The sequence below is a fragment of the Phyllobates terribilis genome, unplaced genomic scaffold (genome assembly GCF_046119375.1).
Source record: "Phyllobates terribilis strain yellow unplaced genomic scaffold, ASM4611937v1 Scaffold_130__1_contigs__length_5004896, whole genome shotgun sequence".
In the NCBI taxonomy this organism is placed as follows: Eukaryota; Metazoa; Chordata; class Amphibia; order Anura; family Dendrobatidae; genus Phyllobates; species Phyllobates terribilis.
Genome location: NW_027362890.1, coordinates 2,231,201 through 2,258,760, shown reverse-complemented (window position 1 = coordinate 2,258,760; position 27,560 = coordinate 2,231,201). Strand labels below are relative to the sequence as shown.

At 48.5% G+C, this 27,560-nt stretch overlaps 1 protein-coding gene across 1 annotated transcript in view; it reads right to left on the bottom strand.

The window, feature by feature from the left end:
- Positions 1-27,560, bottom strand: part of LOC141203890 (microtubule-associated serine/threonine-protein kinase 3-like) — a 70,214-nt gene that overhangs the window by 5,324 nt on the left and 37,330 nt on the right. The window contains exons 7-14 of the mRNA XM_073663864.1: positions 27,392-27,530; positions 27,170-27,302; positions 25,710-25,875; positions 25,505-25,603; positions 25,140-25,262; positions 24,886-24,995; positions 24,693-24,784; positions 24,160-24,296 (exon numbers count right to left, since the gene is read on the bottom strand). Coding sequence (XP_073519965.1) covers positions 24,160-24,296; positions 24,693-24,784; positions 24,886-24,995; positions 25,140-25,262; positions 25,505-25,603; positions 25,710-25,875; positions 27,170-27,302; positions 27,392-27,530 — 999 coding nt within the window. The remainder of the gene's footprint in view (positions 1-24,159; positions 24,297-24,692; positions 24,785-24,885; positions 24,996-25,139; positions 25,263-25,504; positions 25,604-25,709; positions 25,876-27,169; positions 27,303-27,391; positions 27,531-27,560) is intronic.

Genomic DNA, 27,560 nt, shown 5'->3' with positions numbered 1-27,560 from the left:
TGTGTAAACAGATGTTAAGAAAAATTATTTTTTGCCTCATTTCTTTTAGGTATTGAAAATTCAAGTACAGCACATACCATCGTGTGTTTCCTCTTCAAAGTACCAGCCAAACTGTAAGTTACTCACAAAACACACAGACTGACACAGCAGCCATTTTCAGTTTTTATAATTACTTGTAAACTTTATGCCAATTTCCCCTTCAAGTAAGGGGGCATTTACTTTTTTCCCTGTATGATGTTACCCAATAATGTGCAGGAGGTGTCAGGCAGAGGATAAAGCGCACAATCGCAGAGGATATGAGAGCTGGCTTTCTCTGTATATAATACTCATGTCTAACTAGTTAAAAAAAAAAACCTGCCTTCTAACTTTCAGGCACCTGGGCTAAATGCTGAGCGCTGTTTGTTACAAGTGCTGATGGCACACTACAGCTCTAGTCTCACAGCAGCAGGACACTACTGAGATGAGAGCTGCAGTGTCCGATCAGAAGGTGTCGCATACAGCGCTCAGCATCTACCTCAGGTACCAGGGCATTATTCCACACAGCCTGAGATAGATGCAGAGCAGTATATGGAATCACACACCTCTGCTCTCCTCCGCCTGCACAGTAATCACTGCTAGTGACAGTTTTGTCACCTGGTTAAAGCCCCACTCCAGGGTTTGTTTTCTTTTATTTCAGCGCTGGAGTGGTGCAACTAAACTAGTGGTTCCTTAACCCTATTATTATACTTACTAGCCACTGTCTTCAGCTCTTCCCAGCGCCGCTTCAGTCCCACAGCCATGTTTTGACTGCAACTTTGGACTGACCTGAAGTAATGGTCAGAAGCTCTCAGTGTAAGTGTGGGAGCCTGTTGCTGGCCTTGTTCTGGATCTCATGGGCTTAAATTGAGTTATGACTTCCTGATAGGCCAGCAAACACTGGAGCAAGCCGGCAGGTCACAAACTGCTGGAGAACGTCAGGAGCCTCACGGAATACAGATGAAGATGCCGGTTGGTAAGGATGAGACTAGGGGCAGGGAACTTAGATTAGTGGCTCTACTCCAGTGCCGTAATACAAAAAAACTGCAGTATTGCTTTAAACATGAGTCTTATATTACTCAGAAAAGGTGAGGTCTTCCCTTAATCTGTTGGTTTTTCTTTTTTTTTTCCTTCATGCCTCCAGTTTGGTTGGTCAACCTCATACAGGGGAAATGGGTGACACTTCCAGAGACAAATCTTTACTAACATCCCTTGGTTAAAGTTCAAATTAACCTATTAAATGTAGCAAGTAACATACCCCAAACTATCTGGTATGCTGGAGCTTAGGCTTAGGGAGAGGATACTTTGCTTCTACAGTTTATGGTTCTGACAGCTTTTGAAAAATATATATTTATTTATTGTTATGCATTTGACACTTTATTGATATAATGACTGATGTTTCTATTGTAATGGAAGTGTTATATTGTTAATGTTTTCTACTGTATTCTGTGTTTGTTGCACTATTGATATGAAAACCTTGTGAAAATTGGCAAGAGACTTGATTACATATTAAAGTTGGTCTGTTCAATACTATGGGTAAAGTATTTTTTTTAACTGAAGGTAAATTTTAGATTAATGGATGTTTTTTAGGTTAGTTTCACTCGGCAGCTATTTTTTTCAATAATAATGTTTCAGGTATATGGTGACCTCCGACCCGTCACGTGGGGGGGCCACGCGGGGCCCTGGCTATCCTTAATACACCCCTGATACCCAGGTCAGACTACATGCTGTTCTTCTGCACTGGAATTATTTTAGAAGGATGGGTGCGGTAATCATCACCATACTCCCACATGTCATTTACTTTATATAGAAGAATTACTAATCACGATAAAGGATTCTTCATAGAATGTGTGGTATCTGTGTTGTCAGTTACCCGATTTGTTCTACTAGTGATGGTATTGAAAAACTGCCTTAACCTCCCTTTGGCCTGGCAAGTTCACCATTGGCTGGGCCTTCTTGCTCTGCTCCTGCCGGGGATGCTTCGTCCGGGGATTCTTCTTGAGCTGACTCTTCTGCAGCACTAGGCTCTTCTGCAGCACTTACAGGTTCATCTGGCTGTGGAGGGTCTTCTGGCTGTCGAAAGAAGTGGAGTACTGGGATTATGACTGCTCCTCCTATTTGAGGCCAATCTGCCGGGAAATCTCCTAAATCAGTATGGATTACTGCTTCTTCAGGTTCCTCCGGGGTGATGAGAGGCACTTCTTCTTGGGGCTTTAGCAGTTCTGGACACAACTTCAGGTGGTCTCTAGATACCGTTGCAGTTGTTCTTCCTTCATCTTTGCTAATCAAACACGTCTTCCTGTTATCAAACCTATAAATTCAACACAGGGTAGGGTTCTGTCTCCCACTGGTCATCAAGTTTGTGGTTTCTCCTTTTCCTTTTCAATACCACTTATCCTGGTGTGAAGGGTTCTGCTGGCGCACTCTTATTATAGTGGTCTTCCTGCTTGTCCTTCACCCTAGCGAGACTGTCTTCGACACAGGCTTGTACTCTTCTGTACTGCTCCTGTCTGGATGTGTCCCAGTCCTCAGTGGACATATCTGCTTCTGGTTCTGCAACACCAAGCTCCAGGTCCATGGGCAACTTTCCTGGTCTTGCTCGCATGAGATATGCTGGAGTGCAATTGGTGGAACTCATAGGTATGTGATTGTACAGATCTACCAGGTCAGGTAGTAGGTCTGGCCACTGATTTCTCTCCTCAAGTGGTAAGGTCTTCAGCAGGTCGATGACAATGTTGTTCATCTTTTCACAGAGACCATTGGTTTGGGGGTGGTACAGTATAGTTCTTATCTTCCTACACACATACAAATGGCAGAACTCTTTGAACAACTCGGCCTCGAAGGCTGGGCCTTGGTCTGTCAGCACCTGCTCAGGGTATCCATGGGGTCTGCAGAAATATGCTTGGAACGTTTTTGCTGCTGTTTCTGCCGTCAGGTCTTTGACAGGGGCGACCACCAGGAACCTGGAGTAGTGATCTACCATGGTCAGGGCATAGGAGTACCCTGACCTGCTGGGTGACAGTTTGACATGGTCCAGCGCCACGATCTCCAGGGGTCAAGCCATCTTGATGGGTTGCAGGGGCGCCTTCTGGCTGCTGTAGTCTTTGCTTCTGAGGCTACAGGATCCACAGTCTCTGCACCACTTCTCAATGGAGCTGCGCATTCCCACCCAGTAGAATCGACACTTTAGCAGGGTTTCTAGCTTTTTCCAGCCAAAGTGCCCCGCCTGATCGTGGTAGGCCTCCAACACCATCTGGATGTCCATCTTGGGGACCACTATCTGCCATACCATCTCGTGGGTCTTGGGATTGATGTACCTCCGACACAGCTTCTCTCGATAGATGAACAGCCGGCTTCTCTCATTCCACAGCTGTTTTGCTTGGAAAGACGCATCCTTCTCCAGGGAGGAACCTTACCACGCTGCCTCCTGGAGGCTCGTTACTCGTGGATCATCCCATTCCGGTGAAAGGCAGGTAGCTCAATCTCCTCCAGGTCATCCACTTCTTCTTCTGTGTCTGACTGGTGAGGCATCCTGGACAGGGCATCGGCGTTGGCGTTCTTGCGGCCCGCCCGGTATTTAATTGTGAATTGGTAATTGGACAGCCGAGCCATCCATCGCTGTTCCATGGCTCCTTGCTTGGTTGTTTCAAGATGAGTCAGGGGGTTATTGTCAGTGTAGGCAGTGAACTTGCTGGAGGCTAAGTAGTGCTTGAACCTTTCAGTGATGGCCCAGACCAAGGCCAGGAACTCTAACTTGAAGCTGCTATAGTTCTCTGGGTTCCTCTCAGTCGGGCGGAGCTTCCTGCTTGCATAGGCTGTCACTTTCTCTAGGCCATTCTGCTTCTGACTTAGGACAGCTCCTAATCCTTCATTGCTGGCATCAGTATACAGCAAGAACGGTTGGCTGTAGTCAGGGTAGGCTAGGATCTCGTCGCCTGTCAGTATCTCCTTCATCTCTTGAAATGATTCGGCTTGCTCCTCACCCCAGTGGAATGGGGGATTTCTGCCTTTGGGGGGACTGTCCTACCAGGAGGTCTTGCAGAGGCGCTGCTTTCTTGGTGTAATCTTTTACAAACCTCCGGTAGTATCCTACTAGTCCCAGGAACTGACGTACCTCCTTGAGGTTCTTCGGCTCCGGCCATTTCTGGATGGCAGTGACCTTCTCCGGGTCTGGTGCCACTCCCTCTGGACTGACAATGTGCCCCAGGTACTGTACCTTTCTCTTGAGAAGGTGGCACTTTGAGGGCTTCAGCTTCATCCCATACTGGGACTGTGACTCAAATACCTCCGCCAGGTGCTTCAAGTGGTCCTCATACGTCTTGGAGTACACAATCACGTCGTCCAGGTATAGTAACACAGTCTCGAAGTTGTGGTGTCTCAGGCAGCACTCCATCAATCTCTGAAACGTTCCAGGGGCATTGCAGAGTCCAAACGGCATACTGTTGAACTCGCAGAGTTCCATCGGGGTGGTGAAGGCCGTCTTCTCCCGATCCTCTTCAGCCACAGCTACTTGCCTGTACCCATTAGTGAGGTCAAGGATGGAAAAGTAATTTGATTTGCAGACTTTAAGGCAGCCAGGGATTCCTCTATTCGTGATAAAGGGTATGCATCTTTATGTGTAATGCGATTTACTTTTCTGTAATCTACACACATCCTCATGCTTCCATCCTTCTTCCTGACTAACACTAGGGGAGCTGCCCAGGGACTACAACTATCCCTTACTACCCTGCCTTTTTCATGTCGTGCAACATCTCCTTGGCTTTCTGGTAGTGTGCTGGTGGTATAGGCCTGTACCGTTCTTTGATGGGGGGATGGTTGCCTGTGGGGATGTGATGTTGTACCCCCTAAATCCTCCCAAAGTCAAGTGGGTGCTTGCTGAATACCTGCGCGTATTCCTGAACCACCCGGTGTACCCCCTGTTTCTGGTGAGCTGGAGTGGTGTCTGTCCCAACATGGATCTGTTGACACCAGTCCTCCACCTGGGTTGCCGGGTCATTATCCTCCACTTGGTCTGGGGAGGTTAAGGACTCCACCGTGTGGATGGAGTTGTTATTTACAGCATGTAACTTGGCAACAGTGGTATATCGTGGTAATCTGACCTCGTCTTCCCCATAGTTGAGAAGACGGACGGGCACCCTCCCATTGCGTACATCCACTACCCCTCTGGCAGTTAAGAGTGTAGGTCTGTGCTCTGAGCTAAGGGGTTCTACTACCGCCTGGTAACTCTGTCCTTTAAGACCTATTGCTGCTCTACACCATATAAGCATTTCACTCATTGGGGGAATCACAATGGGCATCGGGTCTGCTACCCGCACATTACCAATCTCACCACCGGATAACTTTACTTGCTGCTGGTACATCAGGGCTCGAATCTCCTTCTGGAGGGCTCTCCTCTGCCCCGGTCTGGCGACGTCAGCGAGCTGTTGGAGTAAAAACACCACTTCCTCCAAACAGTTATCAACAATATTAGTACCTGGTACCATATACAGTCCATTCTCATCAGAGAGAGTCTCTACTACAATGAACCCCTGGTCCTTCAGCTCCACTCTCCCCACCTTTACCGCCACATCCTTAACCCTGACTAGGTTAAGAGGGAGGTTGTTAGAGGCATAAACGGAGAAATCTGTATCTGGGGGTTGGAGATTGTCCATGGACCAGAATCTCTTGTAAAGGGCATCAGGCATTATGGTTACCTGAGATCCAGTGTCCAGCAGGGCAGGTATCTCAATGCCGTCCAGGATTATGGACAGGAAAGGTCTTCCTCCCACGAACCTGCTGTGCCAGTCTGAGGGGCCTGCTGAGTCTATTCCCGGGTGTTGGCCCTCGGACCGAGGGTTTGCTCTTTTAAAGGGCAATTGCGCACTGTGTGGCCTGCCTTCTGGCAGCGGTGGCTGACAAACTCTCGTTGAGGGTGGCGCTGGTTGTTGGTCCTTCCACGAGGTGGCGTTGTCCTCCTCCCGGGCGGCGTTGTCCTCCTCCGGGGCGGCGGCGTCCTCCTCCTTCTTCTCCTCCAGGGGACATCCTCAGGGCAGTCGGCTAGCAGGATCCTTCCCTCCGTCTCTGGCTCCGTCCGTAGCTGCAGGGCACTCATCAGAGTGACCAGGTTTTTAGTCAGCTGGCGCACTTCTGAGCCCAGACTGTCCAGCTCACAAGGGGGCGCTGCCTGCACTTTGGCTTCATTAGCCAGTGGGGAAAAGGTGGGTGCTGCGGGCGTTGGAGTGGCCCTACCCTGGTAATGTTGTATAGCAGTATCTGCTGTTTCCAGGGGTTGCAGTTCCTTTATAGCCATGTCCTTAAAGGTAGCATCTGGATGATCCAAGGACCACCAACGCACAGTCCTGCTCTCCTCTTGGGACCTCAGCCCCCGGACAAATTGTTCTTTTAGCATTTTACTTTCATCAGTTATGCTGGTTGGACTGACCTGTTTCAGAGCCCGCAGGGCCCCTTGCAAACGGCAGGCATAGTCCCGAACACTGTCCACCGGTTTCTGTGAGCAGTGGTAGAACCTCATCTGGAGGTCTGCCTCAAAGAAGTTTGTAACTTTTTGAAGATTACGGACACTGACTCCTGGTCTGCGGCCGACCAAGTCTCTACTTCTCTCTCCGCAGCACCAGTCAATTGTCCCACAACAAGTGCAGCTCTTTGTTTGCCCATCATAGAATACATGTCCAGTATGCTGCATATTTTTCGCTTGAATCCAGACAGGGTGTCTGGCTTGCCGCTGTACTGGGGGAGCCACTTTGCTCCAGGCATGTACTGTAAAGTCAATGGTACGATAGGCGCTACAGGCCCTGTTGATGGGGCGGTTGCTCCATCCCGCGCGGCATCATCCCCGGTGGGATCATTGGGGTTCTCGACCCGAACCCCGGTATCGGGCTGCTCCTGCGACATCCTGGCACCCCCCTAGCGAACCGTGGCCTACCTTCTTTTTCCGTAGGCCGCAGCTCTGCAGGTGACGGTCTTCGGATAGGACCTTGCGTCGCTTCTCGTCTTACGTCAGAGCGTGCGTTGGGGCTTCCTGCCAGGACCTGACTCTGCGTCAGTGCGTGGGGCGTGTCAGAGACTTCGCGCGGTTACACAGGTACGCCTCCTAGTTTTCGCGTGGTTACGCCCTTCTTCTCGCACAGTGACGTAACAATGGCATCAATCTTCGCCACAGTACAATATACAGTTCGTGAATAAAGGCGCACAGTATCCGGTGGCAACGGGCACAACTCCTTCCGTAGCCGCGGGCACGCTATCCTGTTCGTGACGCCAGGAAAGAGATGACGAGCCCAGGGGATGGGGATGTACTTGGCGCCTGGGCCTTGATGCCTGGCCTTGGGGGATGTCGCGGTAGTCGGCTCCCGGGCCCGTACCCTGGGCCTCTCTTTAAAAAGGTGGATAATTATGTGAAAGTTCGTGATGCCACCTGTGGTGTCTGGTGAGGATCACCAGCGCTGCGGCAGTTCGCTGAGGCCGGTGTTAAGGCAGCTTGGGTGGTATAGCTCCCCACAGGTGGAGCTGGGCCTCAGGGCAGTGTAAATGTAGGGATGCAGGACAGAGGGGACCCAGCCGGGTCTGAAGAAGGATTGGCAACCACACACAGTTCACTTCAGTACCTTTTACTGGTGGAAATTCAGGCACATTCCGGAGCACTATAGGGTGAAGGGTGCATATCAGGATTCTCCCCAGTGAGCAGGTATAGGGCCTCCTGTTTCTTGCCTTTGTGTAGTAAGTTTCTGACCTGCCTGGAGCTAGGCCTAACTTTGTCACTGTCCTGCACCTGCTGATCTTCTGATAGGGCCTTCTCTTGGAGTTCACACTCCCTGCTTGCGGGGCCTCCGTGACTCCTGGCTCTGGTACGTATCAGCTCTTGGGTGATCCTGGGACCTGAAGTCTTCCAGGGAATCCGGTTGTCTCTACAGGGGAATATATGGCCCTGTAGACGCGGACCCGGTGTCCGGTATATGTTTCTGTGGTGAGCTTGTACAGCTCCTCTGCCCCCAATGCTACTCACTCCACTAGCCTTCAGCCTACTCGGGGCCCTCACTAGGCTATACACACTAGCAGCTGGCAGGCTGCGCTTCACCGCTCTTATGGCGTTGGTACACCTTAAGCTCACTAACCTGAGCTACTTGAGTCTAGCTTGGCCTACCTCTGCAGACTGACTCCTGCAGGAACTGGCTGCAGACCTGTTTCTGTGTCTGAGCCTACACTAAAACACAACTAGACTGTTCTGCTCTGTGGCTGCAGCAGACTCACAGGCTGTACTTGCAGGAGCTTCCTGCTCTGTTCTGACTGCCTAACTCCACCCTCCGTATATATATGTCCCTATCCGGGCTCCGTCTGGTGGTCTGAGGTAGGGTGGAGGTGTGTGTATGCTCTGAGGGCCTCTTGTGGAGAAATCCGTCCAAGCACCCCTCTAGGATCTGTGGCACTATTGCGCAGCAGGGCGCCACACATCCTCTATATATTACAGCGCACAGAACAGATCCTCTATATACTACACCACACAGGAGAGCCGACAGATACTCTATACACTACACCACACGGGACACATCCTCTATATACTACACCACACAGGACACATCCTCTATATACTACACCACACGGGACACATCCTCTATATACTACACCACAAGTGACACATCCTCTATATACTACACCACACAGGAGAGCCGACAGATCCTCTATACACTACACCACATGGCACAGATCCTCTATATACTACACCACATGGGACAGATCCTCTATATACTACACCACACAGGACAGATCCTCCATATACTACACCACACAGGAGAGCCGACAGATCCTCTATACACTACACCACACGGGACAGATCCTCTATATACTACACCACACAGGAGAGCCGACAGATCCTCTATACACTACAACACACGGGACAGATCCTCTGTATACTACACATCATGTGACACATCCTCTATATACTACACCACAAGGGACACATCCTCTATATACTACAGCGCACAGGACAGATCCTCTATATACTACACCACACAGGAGAGCTGACAGATCCTCTATATACTACACCACAAGGGACACATCCTCTATATACTACACATCATGTGACACATCCTCTATATACTACACCACATGGGACACATCCTCTATATACTACACCACACGGGACACATCCTCTATATACTACACCACACGGGACAGATCCTCTATATACTACACCACACGGGACACATCCTCTATATACTACAGCGCACAGGACAGATCCTCTATATACTACACCCCACAGGAGAGCCGACAGATCCTCTGTACACTACACCACACGGGACACATCCTCTATATACTACAGCGCACAGGACAGATCCTCTATATACTACACCACACAGGAGAGCTGACAGATCCTCTATATACTACACCACAAGGGACACATCCTCTATATACTACGCATCATGTGACACATCCTCTATATACTACACCACACGGGACACATCCTCTATATACTACACCACACGGGACACATCCTCTATATACTACACCACACGGGACAGATCCTCTATATACACTGTAACATACCTGGTGGCGGGCTTGCATGGTGCACCATCTCTCACTATGCAAGATTGCAAATTGATCTTCAGTCCAGTCTGCTAGCCTGGCTTCTATTCATGCTGTCTGTTTGTCTCTGTTCTGACTGCTTAGGGCAGCAGCCCGGTTACTTCCTGTTTTTTGTAGCTGTTGTGGGCACACCCCTAATGCGTCCTCAGCCTATTGCTGTCTGTCACTGGATATTTAAACCAGCTCCACCTTGAAGCTGGTGCCTGAGCAACTCTTATCCTCCGAGGGCTTCTTGCCTGATGTGCCCGGTCCTGTTCTGTTTTTCCTGCCTGTCCGCCTTCCTGGAGGCTGTATTCCCAGGCCTGTCTGAACACGCTCCTAGCCTGTTCGTCCCGCCTTCTGGGGGCCGCATACCCAGACCTGTTATCTGTGTCTTCTAGCCTGTTTGTCCGCCATTCTGGGGGCCGCATACCCAGACTCGCTCCTGTATCTCGCTGCAGTGTCAGTTCCTGTCTGAACACTCAGTTCCTGTCTGAACACTCTCCAAGCCTGTTACCTGTTTTTCTCTATGTCCGTACCTTCCCTTTTTCTGCAGAGTCTGAACCTGCACCTAACTCCTACTCGTTGTCGCTGTACTTCCGTTTGTGAGTTTAGAGTCCACTCGCTACTTCATTGCAAGTATCTGCCTTTCCCTTCCAGTCTGTTCCGTGTGAACAGAGCCCTGTCCCCTCTTCTCTGCCTTGCTCACCGCTCCGGCGGTTCCTGCCTGCTCTGCCTTGCTCACCGCTCCAGTGGTTCCTGCCTGCTCTGCCTTGCTCACCGCTCCGGCGGGTCCTGCCTGCTCTGCCTTGCTCACCACTCGAGCGGTTCCTGCCTGCTCTGCCTTGCTCACCGCTCCGGCGGGTCCTGCCTGCTCTGCCTTGCTCACCACTCCGGCGGCTCCTGTCTGCTCTGCCTTGCTCACCACTCCGGCGGTTCCTGCCTGCTCTGCCTTGCTCACCGCTCCAGCGGTTCCTGCCTACTCTGCCTTGCTCACTGCTCCGGCGGTTCCTGCCTGCTCTGCCTTGCTCACCGCTCCGGCGGTTCCTGCCCGCTCTGCCTTGCTCACCGCTCCAGCGGTTTCTCCCTGCTCTGATTGCTTACAGCTCCAGCTGTACCTCTCTGCTCCGCCTTTCCCACCACTCCGGCGGTACCTCTCTGCTCTGCTTGTCTACTGCATCTGCGGTTCTGTTCCTGTATCCCAGTCTGTACTGGACTCTATCCAGCCTGTGCTCCAACCTGCTAGTACCTCCCCGTCTGCACGCCAGCCGCACTGGTCAGTACCCTCCTGTCTGCATAACAGCCGTGCCTGCCAGTATCCTCCTGTCTGCACTCCAGCTGTGCATGCCAATACCCACCTGTCTGTGTGCAAGCCTAACCCGCCTGTTCCTGTATTCCCCGGTGTGGGTCAACAGCCGTGTCCGGGATCTGGCCTGGAGTAGCACCTGGTCCCACTGCTCGGTTCCTCCCTGGTGCACGGCGTCGTTAGCCGTCGTGCGAACTTGGTCGGATCGGGTTGATACTTAGTTACGCCCCTCCAGGCACTCTCCGGTTCATGGCACAGTGGAATCACTAAATCACGCACATGCCAGTCAGCCCAGGTGTGTGCATAACATACTACACAACACGGGACACATCCTCTATATACTACACCACACGGGACACATGCTCTATACACTACACCACACGGGACAGATCCTCTATATACTACACCACACGGGACACATCCTCTATACACTACACCACACGGGACACATGCTCTATACACTACACCACACGGGACAGATCCTCTATATACTACACCACACGGGACACATCCTCTATACACTACACCACACGGGACACATCCTCTATATACTACACCACACGGGACACATCCTCTATATACTACACCACACGGGACACATCCTCTATATACTACAGCGCACTGGACATTTCCTCTATATACTGGAGCTGTGTGATGGCTTATTTTTGCCTTGGCTAGATGATGCTTTTATTAGTACAATTTTGGGTGAAATACATATACACTGCACAGTACCACTTCTCCTGTCCTGAATAGTGGATGTAATTCTCAGTATCTGTATTATTCTGTATATATACACTGCACAGTACCACTTCTCCTGTCCTGTATAGTGGATGTAATTCTCAGTATCTATATTATTCTGTATATTATACTGGGTGTAATTCTCAGTATCTGTATTATTCTGTATATTATACTGGGTGTCATTCTCAGTATCTGTATTATTCTGTATATATACACTGCACAGTACCACTTCTCTTGTCCTGTATAGTGGATGTAATTCTCAGTATCTGTATTATTCTGTATATAAACACTGCATAGTACCACTTCTCCTGTCCTGAATTGTGGATGTAATTCTCAGTATTTGCATTATTCTGTATATATACACTGCACAGTACCACTTCTCTTGTCCTGTATAGTGGATGTAATTCTCAGTATCTGTATTATTCTGTATATATACACTGCACAGTACCACTTCTCCTGTCCTGAATAGTGGATGTAATTCTCAGTATCTGTATTATTCTGTATATATACACTGCACAGTACCACTTCTCCTGTCCTGTATAGTGGATGTAATTCTCAGTATCTGTATTATTCTGTATATATACACTGCACAGTACCACTTCTCTTGTCCTGTATACTGGGTGTCATTCTCAGTATCTGTATTATTCTGTATATATACACTGCACAGTACCACTTCTCTTGTCCTGTATAGTGGATGTAATTCTCAGTATCTGTATTATTCTGTATATATACACTGCACAGTACCACTTCTCCTGTCCTGAATCGTGGATGTAATTCTCAGTATTTGTATTATTCTGTATATATACACTGCACAGTACCACTTCTCTTGTCCTGTATACTGGGTATAATTCTCAGTATCTCTATTATTCTGTATATTATACTGGGTGTAATTCTCAGTATCTGTATTATTCTGTATATTATACTGGGTGTCATTCTTAGTATCTGTATTATTCTGTATATATACACTGCACAGTACCACTTCTCCTGTCCTGTATACTGGGTGTAATTCTCAGTATCTGTATTATTCTGTATACTAGATGGTGGCCCGATTCGAACGCATCGGGTATTCTAGAATAGGTATGCGGCCGACGGGGCGCAATTAGCAGAGCGGCGTTTAAATTTGGCGCCCAAATCGCTGATTGGTCGCGTTCGGCAACCGCGACCAATCAGCAAAGCGGTGTTTAAATTTGGCGGCAATATCGGTTATTGGTCGTGGGCAGCGGCCGCGACCAATCTGCGAACCGTGTTAGTGAGGACTGGAGAGCGTGTTTAAATTTGGCACCAAAATCGCTGATTAGTCGCGACCAATCAGCAGAGCGGTGTTTAAATTTGGCGCCAATACTGCTGAATGGTCGCGGCCGCCGACCGCGACCAATCAGCAAAGCGATGCAGCGCGGGGTTTAAATTTGGCCCCAAAGTCGCTGATTAGTCGCGTCTGATGGCCGCGACCAATCAGCGATTTTGGCGCAAAATTTAAACAACGCTCTGTTGATTGGTCGCGGCCGTCATACGCGACTAATCAGCGACTTTGGGGCCAAATTTAAACCCCGCTCTGCATCGCTCTGCTGATTGGTCGCGGTCGCCGGCCTCGACCAATCAGCAGAGCGTTGTTTAAATTTGGCGCCAATCTCGCTGATTAGTCGCGGATGGCGGCCGCGACCAATCAGCAGAGCGGTGTTTGAATTTGGCGCCAAAATCGCTGATTGGTCGCGGGCGGCGGCCGCGACCAATCAGCGAACCGTGTTAGTGAGGAATGGAGAGCGTGTTTAAATTTGGCACCAAAATCGCTGATTAGTCGCGACCGCGACCAATCAGCAAAGAGGTGTTTAAATTTGGCGACAATACTGCTGATTGGTCGCGGCATTTGTGTTAAAATCGCTGATTGGTCGCTGGCGCTGCCCGCGACCAATCACCAATTTGGGCGCCAAATTTAAATATCGGACGCGACCAATCACCAATCTTGGCTCCAGATTTAAACACCGCTGTGCTGATTGGTCGCGGCCGATATTTAAAATTGGCGCCCAAATCGGTGATTGGTCGCGGGCAGCGCCAGCGGCCAATCAGCGATTTTTAACACAAATGTCCGGATCTTTGTAACACCATGCGCATACTGTGGGGAGATCAGCGGTTAGGGTGTGAAGGGAGGACCGGGGAGCGGCGCTGCGGGTCGGGATACTTCTGCTGCGAGCAGTCGCTCATGTCCCGGGTTCTCACAGCAGAAGTAGCCGCACAGGCAGCGGCGCTCCCCGGTCCTCACTAATACGATTCCGCTCCCCGCTCCTCACCAATATGATTCGCTGATTGGTTGCGCTCTCCGCACGCGACCAATCAGTGATCTTGGCGCTAAAGTTAAACACCGCTCTGCTGATTGGTCGCGGCCGCTGCCCGCGACCAATCACCGATTTGGGCGCCAAATTTAAATATCGGCCGCGACCAATCAGTACAGCGGTGTTTAAATGTGGAGCCAAGATCGGTGATTGGTCGCGGCCGATATTTAAATTTGGCGCCCAAATCGATGATTGGTCGCGGGCACCGCCGGCGACCAATCAGCGATTTTTAACACAAATGTCCGGATCTTTGTAACACCATGCGGATACTGTGGGGACATCAGCGGCTAGGGTGTGAAGGGAGGACCGGGGAGCGGCGCTGCGGGTAGGGATACTTCTGCTGCGAGCGCCCTCTCATGTCCCGGGTTCTCGCAGCGGAAGTATCCGCACAGGCAGCGCCGCTGACATTCATGCGGCTAGGGTGTGAAGGGAGGACTGGGGAGCGGCGCTGACATCCAATTGGTCGCGGCCGCTATTTAAATGTGCCGCACAAATCGGTGATTGGTCGCGGTCTTGGCCCGCGACCAATCACCGATCTTGGCTCCAGATTTAAACACCGCTGTGCTGATTGGTCGGGGCCGATATTTAAATGTTGCGCCCAAATCGGTGATTGGTCGCTGGCAGCGTCGGCGACCAATCAGCACAGCGGTGTTTAAATCTGGAGCCAAGATCGGTGATTGGTCGGGTCCGAAGACCGCGACCAATCATCGAATCGTCTTGGTGAGGACCGGGGAGCGGCGCTGCCTGTGCGGTTACTTCCGCTGCGAGAACCCGGGACATGAGCGGGCGCTCGCAGGAGAATAATCCCGACCTGCAGCGCCGCTCCCCGGTCCTCTCTTCCGCATGGAGGTCAGCGACGCCGGCGGTCCTTCCGCTGCTACCGGCCGGGAGATGAGCGCCTCGCGCCGCTCATCTCCCGGCTGCATCTCCGTCCCGCAGATGGGTCTGGCGGTCGGGTTCCTTCTGCTGTTGCCGGCCGGGAGATGAGCGCCTCGCGGCACTCATCTCCCGGCTGCATCGCCGCTCAGCTCCGTCCCGCAGATGAGCCGCTAACGGCCGCCATCTTTTTTCAGAAATCCCGCGGTGCTGATTGGCTGCTGCCGGACCAATGAGCGACGCAGGATTTCCTGGACAGACAGACACATAGACACACAGACACACAGACAGACAGACGGGATAAGACGATTATATATATAGACTAGATGGTGACCCGATTCTAATGCATCAGGTATTCTAGAATAGGTATGCGGCCGACCGGGTGCAATCAGCAGAGCTGTGTTTAAATTTGGGGCCAAAATCGCTGATTGGTCGCGTTCGGCAACCGCGACCAATCAGCAAAGCGGTGTTTAAATTTGGCGGCAATATCGATGATTGGTCGCGGGCGGAGGCCGCGACCAATCAGCGAACCGTGTTAGTGAAGACTGGAGAGCGTGTTTAAATTTGGCACCAAAATCGCTGATTAGTCGCGACCAATCAGCAGAGCGGTGTTTAAATTTGGCGCCAATACTGCTGACTGGTCGCGGCCGCCGACCGCGACCAATCAGCAGAGCGATGCAGAACGGGGTTTAAATTTGGCGCCAAAATCGCTGATTGGTCACCGGCCGCGACCAAACAGCAGAGCGTTGTTTAAATTTGGCGCCAAAATCGCTGGTTGGTCGAGGCCGGCGACAGCGACCAATCAGCAGAGAGTTGTTTAAATTTGGCGCCAATCTCGCTGATTGGTCGCGGATGGCGGCCGCGACCAATCAGCAGTGCGGTGTTTAAATTTGGCACCAAAATCGCTGATTAGTCGCGACCGCGACCAATCAGCAAAGAGGTGTTTAAATTTGACGACAATAGTGCTGATTGGTCGCAACCACCGGCCGCGACCAATCAGCAGAGTGAGGTTTACATTTGGCGCCAATACTGCTGATTGGTCAGGGCCGACAACCGCGACCAATCAGCAGAGCGGTGTTTAAATTTTGCGCCAATCTCGCTGATTGTTCGCGGCTGGCGGCCGCGACCAATCAGCAGAGCAGGGTTTAAATTTGGCACCAATAATGCTGATAGGTCGCGGCCGGCGACCGCGACCAATCAGCAGAGCGTTGTTTAAATTTGGCACAAAAAACGCAGATTGGTCGAGGCCGGTGGTTGCGACCAATCAGCAGAGTGAGGTTTAAATTTGGCGCCAATACTGCTGACTGGTCACGGCCGACAACCGCGACCAATCAGCAAAGCGGTGTTTAAATTTTGCGCCAATACTGCTGATTGATCTCGGCCAGCGACCGCGATCAATCAGCAGAGCGTTGCTTAAATGTGGCGCCAATCTCGTTGATTGGTCGCGGCTGGAGTCCGCAACCAATCAGCAGAGCATTGTTTAAACTTGGCGCCAATCTCGCTGATTGGACGCGTCCGGCGTCCGCGTCCAATCAGCACAGCAGTATTTAAATGTGGCGCCCAAATCGGTGATTGGTTGCGGGCAGCGGCCGTGACCAATCAGCAGAGCGGTGTTTAACTTTAGCGCCAAGATCACTGATTGGTCGGGTGTGGAGAGCGCGACCAATCAGCGAATCGTATTGGTGAGGAGCGGGGAGCGGAATCGTATTAGTGAGGACCGGGGAGCCTGTGCGGCTACTTCCGCTGCGAGAACCCGGGACATGAGCGGGCGCTCGCAGCAGAAGTGTCCCGACCCGCAGCGCCGTTCCCCGGTCCTCCCTTCACACCCTAGCCGCTGATGTCCCCACAGTATCCGCATGGTGTTACAAAGGTCCGGACATTTGTGTTAAAAATCGCTGATTGGTCGTTGGCGCTGGCCGCGACCAATCACCGATCTTGGCGGCAAATTCAAACACCTCTGTGCTGATTGGTCGCCGACGCTGTGCGCGACCAATCACCGATTTTGGCGCAACACATTTAAATAGCGTCCGCGACCAATCAGTACAGCGGTGTTTAAATGTGGAGCCAAGATCGGTGATTGGTCGCGGCCGATATTTAAATTTGGCGCCCAAATCGGTGATTGGTCGCGGGCAGCGCCAGCGACCAATCAGCGATTTTTAACACAAATGTCCAGACCTTTGTAACACCATGCGGATACTGTGGGGACATCAGCGGCTAGGGTGTGAAGGGAGGACCGGGGAGCGGCGCTGCGGGTCGGGATACTTCTGCTCCGAGCGCCCGCTCATGTCCCGGGTTCTCGGAGCGGAAGTATCCGCACAGGCAGCGGCGCTGACATCCATGCGGCTAGGGCGTGAAGGGAGGACCGGGGAGCGGCGCTGACATCCAATTGGTCGCGGCCGCTATTTAAATGTGCCGCACAAATCGGTGATTGGTCGCCGACTTGGCCCGCGACCAATCACTGATCTTGCGGCCAAAGTTAAACAGTACTGTGCTGATTGGTCGCGGACGCTGCCCGCGACCAATCACCGATTTGGGCGCCAAATTTAAATATCGGCCACGACCAATCACCGATCTTGGCTCCACATTTAAACACCGCTGTGCTGATTGGTCGCCGACGCTGGGCACGACCAATCACCGATTTTGGCGCCACATTTAAATAGCGTCCGCGACCAATCCGCACAGCGGTGTGGAGCCAAGATCGGTGATTGGTCGCGGCCGATATTTGAATGTGGCGCCCAAATCGGTGATTGGTCGCGGGCAGTATCCGCGACCAATCAGCACCGTAGTGTTTAACTTTTGCGGCAAGATCCGTGATTGGTCGTGGGACAAGACCGCGACCAATCACCGATTTGTGCGGCACTTTTAAATAGCGTCCGCGACCAATTGGATGTCAGCGCCGCTCCCCCGTCCTCCCTTCACACCATAGCCGCATGGATGTCAGCGGCGCTGCCTGTGCGGATAGTTCCGCTCCGATAACCCGGGACATGAGCGGGCGCTGGCAGAAGAAGTATCCCGACCCGCAGCGCCGCTCCCCGGTCCTCCCTTCACACCCTAGCCGCTGATGTCCCCACAATATCCGCATGGTGTTACAAAGGTCCGGACATTTGTGTTAAAAATCGCTGATTGGTCGCTGGCACTGCCCGCGACCAATCACCGATTTGGGCGCCAAATTTAAATATCGGCCGCGACCAATCACCGATCTTGGCTCCACATTTAAACACCGCTGTGCTGATTGGTCGCGGCCGATATTTAAATTTGGCGCCCAAATAGGTGATTGGTCGCGGGCAGCGCCCGCGACCAATCAGCGATTTTTAACACAAATTTCCGGACCTTTGTAACACCATGCGGATACAGTGGGGACATCAGTGGCTAGGGTGTGAAGGGAGGACCGGGGAGCGGCGCTGCAAATCTGGATACTTCTGCTGCGAGCGCCCGCTCATGTCCCGGGTTCTTGCAGCGGAAGTATCCGCACAGGCAGCGGCGCTGACATCCAATTGGTCGCGGACGCTATTTAAAATTGCCGCACAATTCGGTGATTGGTCGCTGTCTTGGCCCGCGACCAATGACTGATCTTGGCGCCAAAGTTAAACACTATTGTGCTGATTGGTCGCGGACGCTGACCGCGACCAATCACCGATTTGGGCGCCAAATTTAAATATCGGCCGCGACCAATCACCGATTTGGGCGCCAAATTTAAATATCGGCCGCGACCAATCACCGATCTTGGCTCCACATTTAAACACCGCTGTGGTGATTGGTCACGGCCGATATTTAAATTCGGCGCCCAAATCGGTGATTGGTCGCGGGCAGCGTCGGCGACCAATCAGCACAGCGGTGTTTAAGTCTAAGATCAGTGATAGACCCCGACCAATCATCGAATCGTCTTGGTGAGGACCGGGGAGCGGCGCTGCCTGTGCGGCTACTTACGCTGCGAGAACCCGGGACATCGCGGGCGCTCGCAGCAGAAGTATCCCGACCCGCAGCGCTGGTCCCCGATCCTCCCTTCCGCATGGAGGTCAGCGGCGCCGGCGGTCCTTCCGCTGCTACCGGCCGGGAGATGAGCGCCTCGCGCCGCTCATCTCCCGGCTGCATCTCCTTCCCGTAGATGGGTCCGGCGGTCGGGTTCCTTCTGCTGTTGCCGGCCGGGAGATGAGCGCCTCGCGGCGCTCATCTCCCGGCTGCATTGCCGCTCAGCTCCGTCCCGCAGATGAGCCGCTAACGGCCGCCATTTTTTTTTAGAAATCCCCCGGCGCTGATTGGCCACTGCCGGACCAATGAGCGACGCGGGATTTCCTGGACAGACAGACACACCGACAGACAGACAGACAGACAGACAGACAGACAGACGGGATAAGACGATTATATATATAGATATACACTGCACAGTACCACTTCTCTTGTCCTGTATAGTGGATGTAATTCTCAGTATCTGTATTATTCTGTATATATACACTGCACAGTACCACTTCTCTTGTCCTGTATACTGGGTGTAATTCTCAGTATCTGTATTATTCTGTATATTATACTGGGTGTCATTCTCAGTATCTGTATTATTCTGTATATATACTCTGCATAGTACTACTTCTCTTGTCCTGTATACTGGGTGTAATTCTCAGTATCTGTATTATTCTGTATATATACACTGCACAGTACCACTTCTCCTGTCCTGTATACTGGGTGTAATTCTCAGTATCTGTATTATTCTGTATATATACACTGCACAGTACCACTTCTCCTGTCCTGTATACTGGGTGTCATTCTCAGTATCTGTATTATTCTGTATATATACACTGCACAGTACCACTTCTCCTGTCCTGTATACTGGGTGTCATTCTCAGTATCTGTATTATTCTGTATATATACACTGCACAGTACCACTTCTCCTGTCCTGTATACTGGGTGTAATTCTCAGTATCTGTATTATTCTGTATATATACTCTGCACAGTACTACTTCTCCTGTCCTGTATACTGGGTGTCATTCTCAGTATCTGTATTATTCTGTATATATACTCTGCACAGTACTACTTCTCTTGTCCTGTATGCTGGGTGTAATTCTCAGTATCTGTATTATTCTGTATATATACACTGCACAGTACCACTTCTCTTGTCCTGTATACTGGGTGTCATTCTCAGTATCTGTATTATTCTGTATATATACTCTGCACAGTACTACTTCTCTTGTCCTGTATACTGGGTGTAATTCTCAGTATCTGTATTATTCTGTATATATACACTGCACAGTGCCACTTCTCTTGTCCTGTATACTGGGTGTCATTCTCAGTATCTGTATTATTCTGTATATATACACTGCACAGTACCACTTCTCTTGTCCTGTATACTGGGTGTAATTCTCAGTATCTTGTAATGCAGCAGCTTGCTAGCATTACTGTAAATGGTCCAGGATGTGTTTTACCTGACCATGTACCTTCCCCTTTAACTGACTGGTCACATGACTGTGACATCACACAGGTCCTGTATGCACAGTAAAGGTCTGTACACATGACTGGGACAGCACACAGGACCTATACACACAGCTGACTGATCACATGACTGTGACATCAGCAAGGTCCTGTCAGTATGGGTGTATGTGTGCACAGGATATATAAACCCCGGTAATTGGAGACAGGTGTGTTCGGTGTGAGGCGTGAGGCCTGTGCTCCGTGTGTGTGGGACACCGTTTGTGAGACGCCTAGTGAGGCCGAGTGAAGCCTGGCAGCCTGAAAGGCAAAGACTGGATCCTGTGCGGATGCTAGTGGCCTTGGAAGGCAGCGGCTTTGGAGTGAAGCCTGGTACCTGAAAGGTCGAGCCTGGATCCTGTGTGGATGTCAGTGGCCTTTGAGGGAACGACGGCTGGAGACCCCTACCTGGGAAGCCGCAAAGCCACAGTGGTGGCGGATTATTGAGGAAGAGTCCTGAAAGGCAGAGCCTGGATCCTGTGTGGATGTCAGTGGCCTTTGAGGGAACGACGGCTGGAGACCCCTACCTGGGAAGCCACAAAGCCACAGTGGTGGCGGATTAAAATGGACTGCAGCAACTAAACCCGGCAAAGGTAGTACACTTTGTTACATGGACTGTGTTATGGTCACTGATAATTTATTACCTTGCCGTAGGCTGTAACCTGGAGCAAGTGGGCCTGTGTGCCACTTGTCTCATGAATGTTGTAGATATGTGTGTCGGCGTGCCACGGAGTTGGACCTGGTGAACTGTGGCTTATGATGTAATAAACTGCAACATTGTGAGAAAAACGTAAAGACATTGCACGTGTGCATTGATTGACGCAGCGAAGCGAGTAACCCCCAGTATGATGACTAGCGCTGCCTTACAATCTGTATTATTCTGTATATTATACTGGGTGTCATTCTCAGTATCTGTATTATTCTGTATATATACACTGCACAGTACCACTTCTTGTCCTGTATAGTGGATGTAATTCTCAGTATCTGTATTATTCTGTATATATACACTGCACAGTACCACTTCTCTTGTCCTGTATACTGGGTGTCATTCTCAGTATCTGTATTATTCTGTATATATACACTGCACAGTGCCACTTCTCTTGTCCTGTATACTGGGTGTAATTCTCACTATCTGTATTATTCTGTATATATACACTGCACAGTACCACTTCTCTTGTCCTGTATACTGGGTGTAATTCTCAGTATCTGTATTATTCTGTATATATACACTGCACAGTACCACTTCTCCTGCCCTGTATACTGGGTGTAATTCTCAGTATCTGTATTATTCTGTATATATACACTGCACAGTGCCACTTCTCTTGTCCTGTATACTGGGTGTAATTCTCACTATCTGTATTATTCTGTATATATACACTGCACAGTACCACTTCTCCTGTCCTGTATACTGGGTGTCATTCTCACTATCTGTATTATTCTGTATATATACACTGCACAGTGCCACTTCTCTTGTCCTGTATACTGGGTGTCATTCTCAGTATCTGTATTATTCTGTATATATACACTGCACAGTGCCACTTCTCTTGTCCTGTATACTGGGTGTAATTCTCACTATCTGTATTATTCTGTATATATACACTGCACAGTACCACTTCTCCTGTCCTGTATACTGGGTGTCATTCTCAGTATCTGTATTATTCTGTATATATACACTGCACAGTACCACTTCTCCTGTCCTGTATACTGGGTGTAATTCTCACTATCTGTATTATTCTGTATATATACACTGCACAGTACCACTTCTCTTGTCCTGTATACTGGGTGTCATTCTCACTATCTGTATTATTCTGTATATATACACTGCACAGTACCACTTCTCATGTCCTGTATACTGGGTGTAATGTTCAGTATCTGTATTATTCTGTATATATACTCTGCACAGTACCACTTCTCCTGTCCTGTATACTGGGTGTAATGTTCAGTATCTGTATTATTCTGTATATATACTCTGCACAGTACCACTTCTCCTGTTCTGCTGAAGAAGAGGTGGCATTGGCTTTGGGGAGGGTCAGTACTGATGGGTTTATTATTTTCTATGTCTACAATCCTATGGTTAAATAAAAATTAATCCTGAACATCTTGTTTAAAGGGGTTATCTGAAGTTTGGAAATTGTCCTCTATCATTGGGATATGGAATAATTTTCTGATTGCTGGGGGTCCAACAGCCGGGACCCCCACTGTTTCCGAGAACCAGGGATCTGAAGAGCTCTGGGTGAATGGAGCGGTAGTCGATCATTCGCATTGCAGCTCCATTCACACGTGGCTTAATAAACATCCCCTATAATGGAGTGGTGAGGGGCATGAACAAGAAAGCAAAATGTGCTGAACTTTTCATTGTGCCTCAATGGGATGAGGGGGGCGGTGATTTGGTATGTGGGCTGGTGGGGTTTGTGTGACAGGCGTGCTTTTTCATTTTTCATCCCATTCCAGCCCTGATCTCTCTCTCTCTCTCTCTCTCTCTCTCTCTATTATATATATATATATATATATATATATATATATATATATATATATATATATATATATATATATATATATAATTAAAATTCTTTTAAAAGCAGAAGTGTTAATATGTATTTTTTATCGCTTAGCAGAATGCAGAGTGAAGTTTGATAGATATAAGAAAATCTCAATAAATATAGAAGTTGTTTTTTTTTTTTATTAGGGATAGGGTAGAAGGATAAGGGATGAACAAAATCAGGGACAGAATCAGTAGACAAAATCATAGTCAGGAAGAAATCCGGGTCAGATACCAGGTGATCAGTAAAAAAAGCCAAGTCAGGCGAGCAGTATGGATAGAGCGGAGCCTGGTGACAGAGGCATTACCGAAACAAGTCCGGGTAGAGGTGTTACAGTTAGAAGGCCACAGGTAGATGGTGAAGGTCCTTCTTTACAGGTCCAGCAGTGATGGTGGATCAGCTGTACTCCGCTAGATGCGGAGCTTTTCCGTCTTTTAGATGACACTTGGGCAACAGCGACAGCATGCAAATGCACGAGCTGCGCTAGATAGTCCACGCCGGCAGGATGATAAGATCCGGCGGAAGATGGAACCTAAGAGAAGAGAAATACATACAATGTAAGTGATGGGACTCCATATTACATGATGCTACTGTGCGGTCAGTGTGGCCGGCCGGACAGCAGAGGAATCTTATTCACACAGATGTCCGGGGTCATTGTCAGCCATCATACATGTGACAATCCCATCACTGACAGATGACATCTGCTCCCCATGACTTATTCTCATCACTAACATCACACAACATGGAGATGATTCTCACACTTACCTCGTCTCTTTTTCCCCTTTTTCCCATTTTCTGAGTTTTGTTGGTCTATACTCAGATTCATTTCAGATTTTCTTTCCTCTTCAGTTGTAAATTCTGATCAGAAAGTAAAAAAACTCAGTAAAGAAATATTCTTATAGGATCTGCTTTGTGTACTGTATATAGAAGAATTGTTCTAGTCCTGTCCCCTATAGTCCTGATAATCTGGCATTGCATTATTATAGGGCAGAATAAGTCCTATATACCGTTCATGACCTAATCTGAGGGGCATTAGATGTATCACTGATATGGAGCAGTAAGCGCCCTGTGTGCCGCCACGTGGTGCATCACTAATGAGCGATATTCTACTATAGGAGACGATGTCTTCTTATATTGAAGTGAGTTCCTGGATGCTAAAACGTATTTTACAGAATCCATGAAAACAATTCCTGGATAAAATTAAGGAAATAGAAATACAGTATGGGCCCATGGAAAAAATAATTGGGATCCATGAAACCTGGACAACATAGGAGACCTAATACAGAAAAACCAAATATTTGAGCCTTGAAGTCAACATTCACCTTTTGATGCTGTACATACATACCTGATGATGGGAACGAGGAGGGCAAGCTGTTTATAGCATTGTCGCTATCAGATTCAGAAAGCGATTCTGTCTGCCTGTCAGGAAGAATCAGGGGGTCGGACCAGAAGACCCAGGAGGTAACTTCCAACTCTCCCATTCTATGATTTAAGAAAAACATGTAAATCACAAGTCAATGCAGAATAAAAGGGGTGGTCTCACTAGAAGAACACCGACTAGAGGGCCTAATAGGACATATGACTGTCATAGTGAGGAAGGTTTTATGCTCCAATCTACCTTCTATGGATCAGAGCGAAAAACAACTAGCAATAATGGCTGGCATGTAATACTACATCTCTCCTACAGTATGGGCAGCTCTAATACACGTGAATGGCTGCAATTATGGGCTATTATCACCAACGGTTTCTGAAGCCAAAAGCACAATGACCGCTAATCATTGAGGCTGAATTTGATATTATGGTATTTATGTCCTATATTATGTGTTGTGCATATATATCAGCCTGGAACTCCCATTAATGACCCCATAATCTACTCACATTTCTGAGATATTTGTATTGGTTGCTGGCGTACACTCTGGAGGAGACTTCTGGTCCTCATCATTCATCGTTCTGGTAGTGATGGTACAGAGCTAAACATGGACAAAAACAAGATATGAAATACTTTTTTTTACTTTTAGAGGTCTTTTTTGTTTCACATATTTTGGATTTATTGATCACATACGGTACTTACTTTAGAAAGCCTTTCAGAAGATGATGTAAAATTTTGGAAGTCAAGGTTCTCATTGTTCTCACTTGTACCCTCCTCATCCTCTGAGACCGAATGGTCTATTTCAGAGTGATCTACAAAAGTAATGAAGTATTATTAGAGGTTGTTAGTATAAAACAGGCGTCATTTATCACAATATTAGTGGGTACTGATTATTACATTTTATGGAAGACAAGACAAACAGCCGCTTAGTCTAGATGATGTCTTCTTCTACTTACCGATAAATAAGCTGTTGTCCACATCTGAGGCAAGCTGAGGAATGTACTCTGGCTTCTGACTTAGAAGGTTGTTAAAATCTAAGTCACTCAGGAATGGATGACTCTTGATCTCAAGTGATCCTCCTGGAAAAAGAACAAAACAAAAGTGATGTGGACATTGTCAGAGATTGCTTCACATCTGAACAGTTTAACTTAATCTGAATTAATGACATAACTGAGTCAACATGAAGGAAGAAGACTGAAAGTTATAGTGTGGAGAACTAGAAATGGACAATCTGATAGAGAAGTGTTGATCCTCAAGGACATGAGTGATAAGTGTGATAGGTGAATATTAATACTAATATGAATAGTATTATATCTCTTACCTGTCCCAAGTCTATCTGCAGGATTTGTTCTGAGCAGCTCAGTAATCAGGTTCTGTGCATTGGGAGTAGGAGCGGAATTACAATCCCAAATTATGTCACCTGTTATACAGAAAATAAAATCTCTTTACTGGACTGTAAGCTAAAGCAAAGTAAACACCTAAACCAATGTAACTGATCAAAGCAATGGTCGGATCATTCCACTTACCAATGACAATCCTGTCATAAAGCTCAGCTACAGAATCTCCATCAAATGGTACAGATCCCGTGAGAAATTTATGTAGGATTATCCCCATTGACCACCAGTCAACAGGTCTTCCATAGCCTTCTTTGAGGATGACCTCTGGGGCGATGTAATATGGGGTGCCACATAACTGGAAAACAACAGAAGATAAAGATGAAAATGATAAAATGGTTATTATAACACGTTCTCGCCATAAAAACACAATGACAAAAGATAAAATATCAATGGAAACGTTCTCTAGAAATGAAGAATGTAGAGAAGACACAATAGTGTGATGAGATTTGTAAAGAAAAAAAAACATATGCCAAAGGCAAGGTGAACAGATGGGGTATATTAGTTAACCAAATACCAAAGCAAAACAAAGAAAACCCCTTAAAATAGAATCTTTAATAGCTACATTTAAAAGCACCCATATCAATATATGAAGACAAAATGCATAAAATGTACAATATATGGGTAGTGGGATAAACGTAGGATAATTGACATGCAGGCTTGCCCTAGAGATCCCAAATGGGCTGAGATCCCGCCTGCCAGTGGAGGTTGACACCCTAGCTAATCGGTTTGGCGCCCCCGCTCCACATCGGCACTCCCTCCGTGACCCTATCCACCCCTAGACAGACATATACAGATAATGATGAAAGGCAGACAGTCATGTCGCTGCTAACATGCTGAATGAAAAAAAGGCAATATTCAATGTATCAATTATATGGAAACAGGGAAGCTGAAATAATGTAGTTCCACTAGTACAGATAGGATATCAAATGCACCAATCTATACACAATTCAGTATGATATATAAACCATCATTCAGAAGCCTATTATAGATACATAAAGTACATTAGTGCTGGCAATTACGGGCAACAAGAACAATATTATAAAAGCACGTGTGCTCAATTAACGGTAAATATAGGAACATAAATATGTCCAAAGTAGTAACAAGTCACCTATATAATGACATTGAGCATGAAGATAATAGTCTAGGACAGACCGTACATATAGACAACCTCAAAACCACCCTGGCTAATCTATAGTCAGGACTGATCTACACAGGACACGTCCAAATGTTGGGACAGAGCATTATCCAGTGTGCGAATTACAAAAAAAGTTGCCAAAAAAGCATTTTAGTCAGCAGTAACCAGAGGACTTATCTGTAAATTGTCCCAACACGTTTCTCCCCCTCCTAATTTGGGGTTCATCAGGGGATCATATTAGGAGATAGCCACAATGAGTCAGTGGACAGACGCGGGAGATAAATACACCCCGATCGGAGAATACTGCTGCCGCCACATTTTATGGATTTTGTCTTTATATATTGATATGGGTGCTTTTAAATGTATCTATTAAAAGTTATATTTAAGATCTTTCTTTGCTTTGGTCCTTGGAGATTTGTAAAGAACAAGCTAAATTCCTGTAAGTGTTACCCACCTCACGGTCCAGGAACTCCCTGGTGATGTCCTCCGCTAATTCCTTGTAGGTGTTGGTTTTTGGTATCATGACACCAACTTTTGAAATCCCAAAATCGGTAACTTTTATGTGTCCAGCAGATGTAATCAGGAGGCTGTGGAAGAGAAGATGGTTTTAGCCTCACAGACCGTATGATAATAAATGATAACTTCCCCCCTTTATTATACTACGAGGGGCACTTACTTATCCGGCTTCAGGTCTCTGTGCACCACACCGTAGCTATGGAGGTATTCCACAGCAAGAACCGCTTCTCCAAAGTATAAGCGGGCCAAGGGGACAGATAGAGGACCCCTGGTGCTTAGGAGGGTCTCACAGTCACCACCTATAGAAGAAAGGAAATATGACGGGTGAG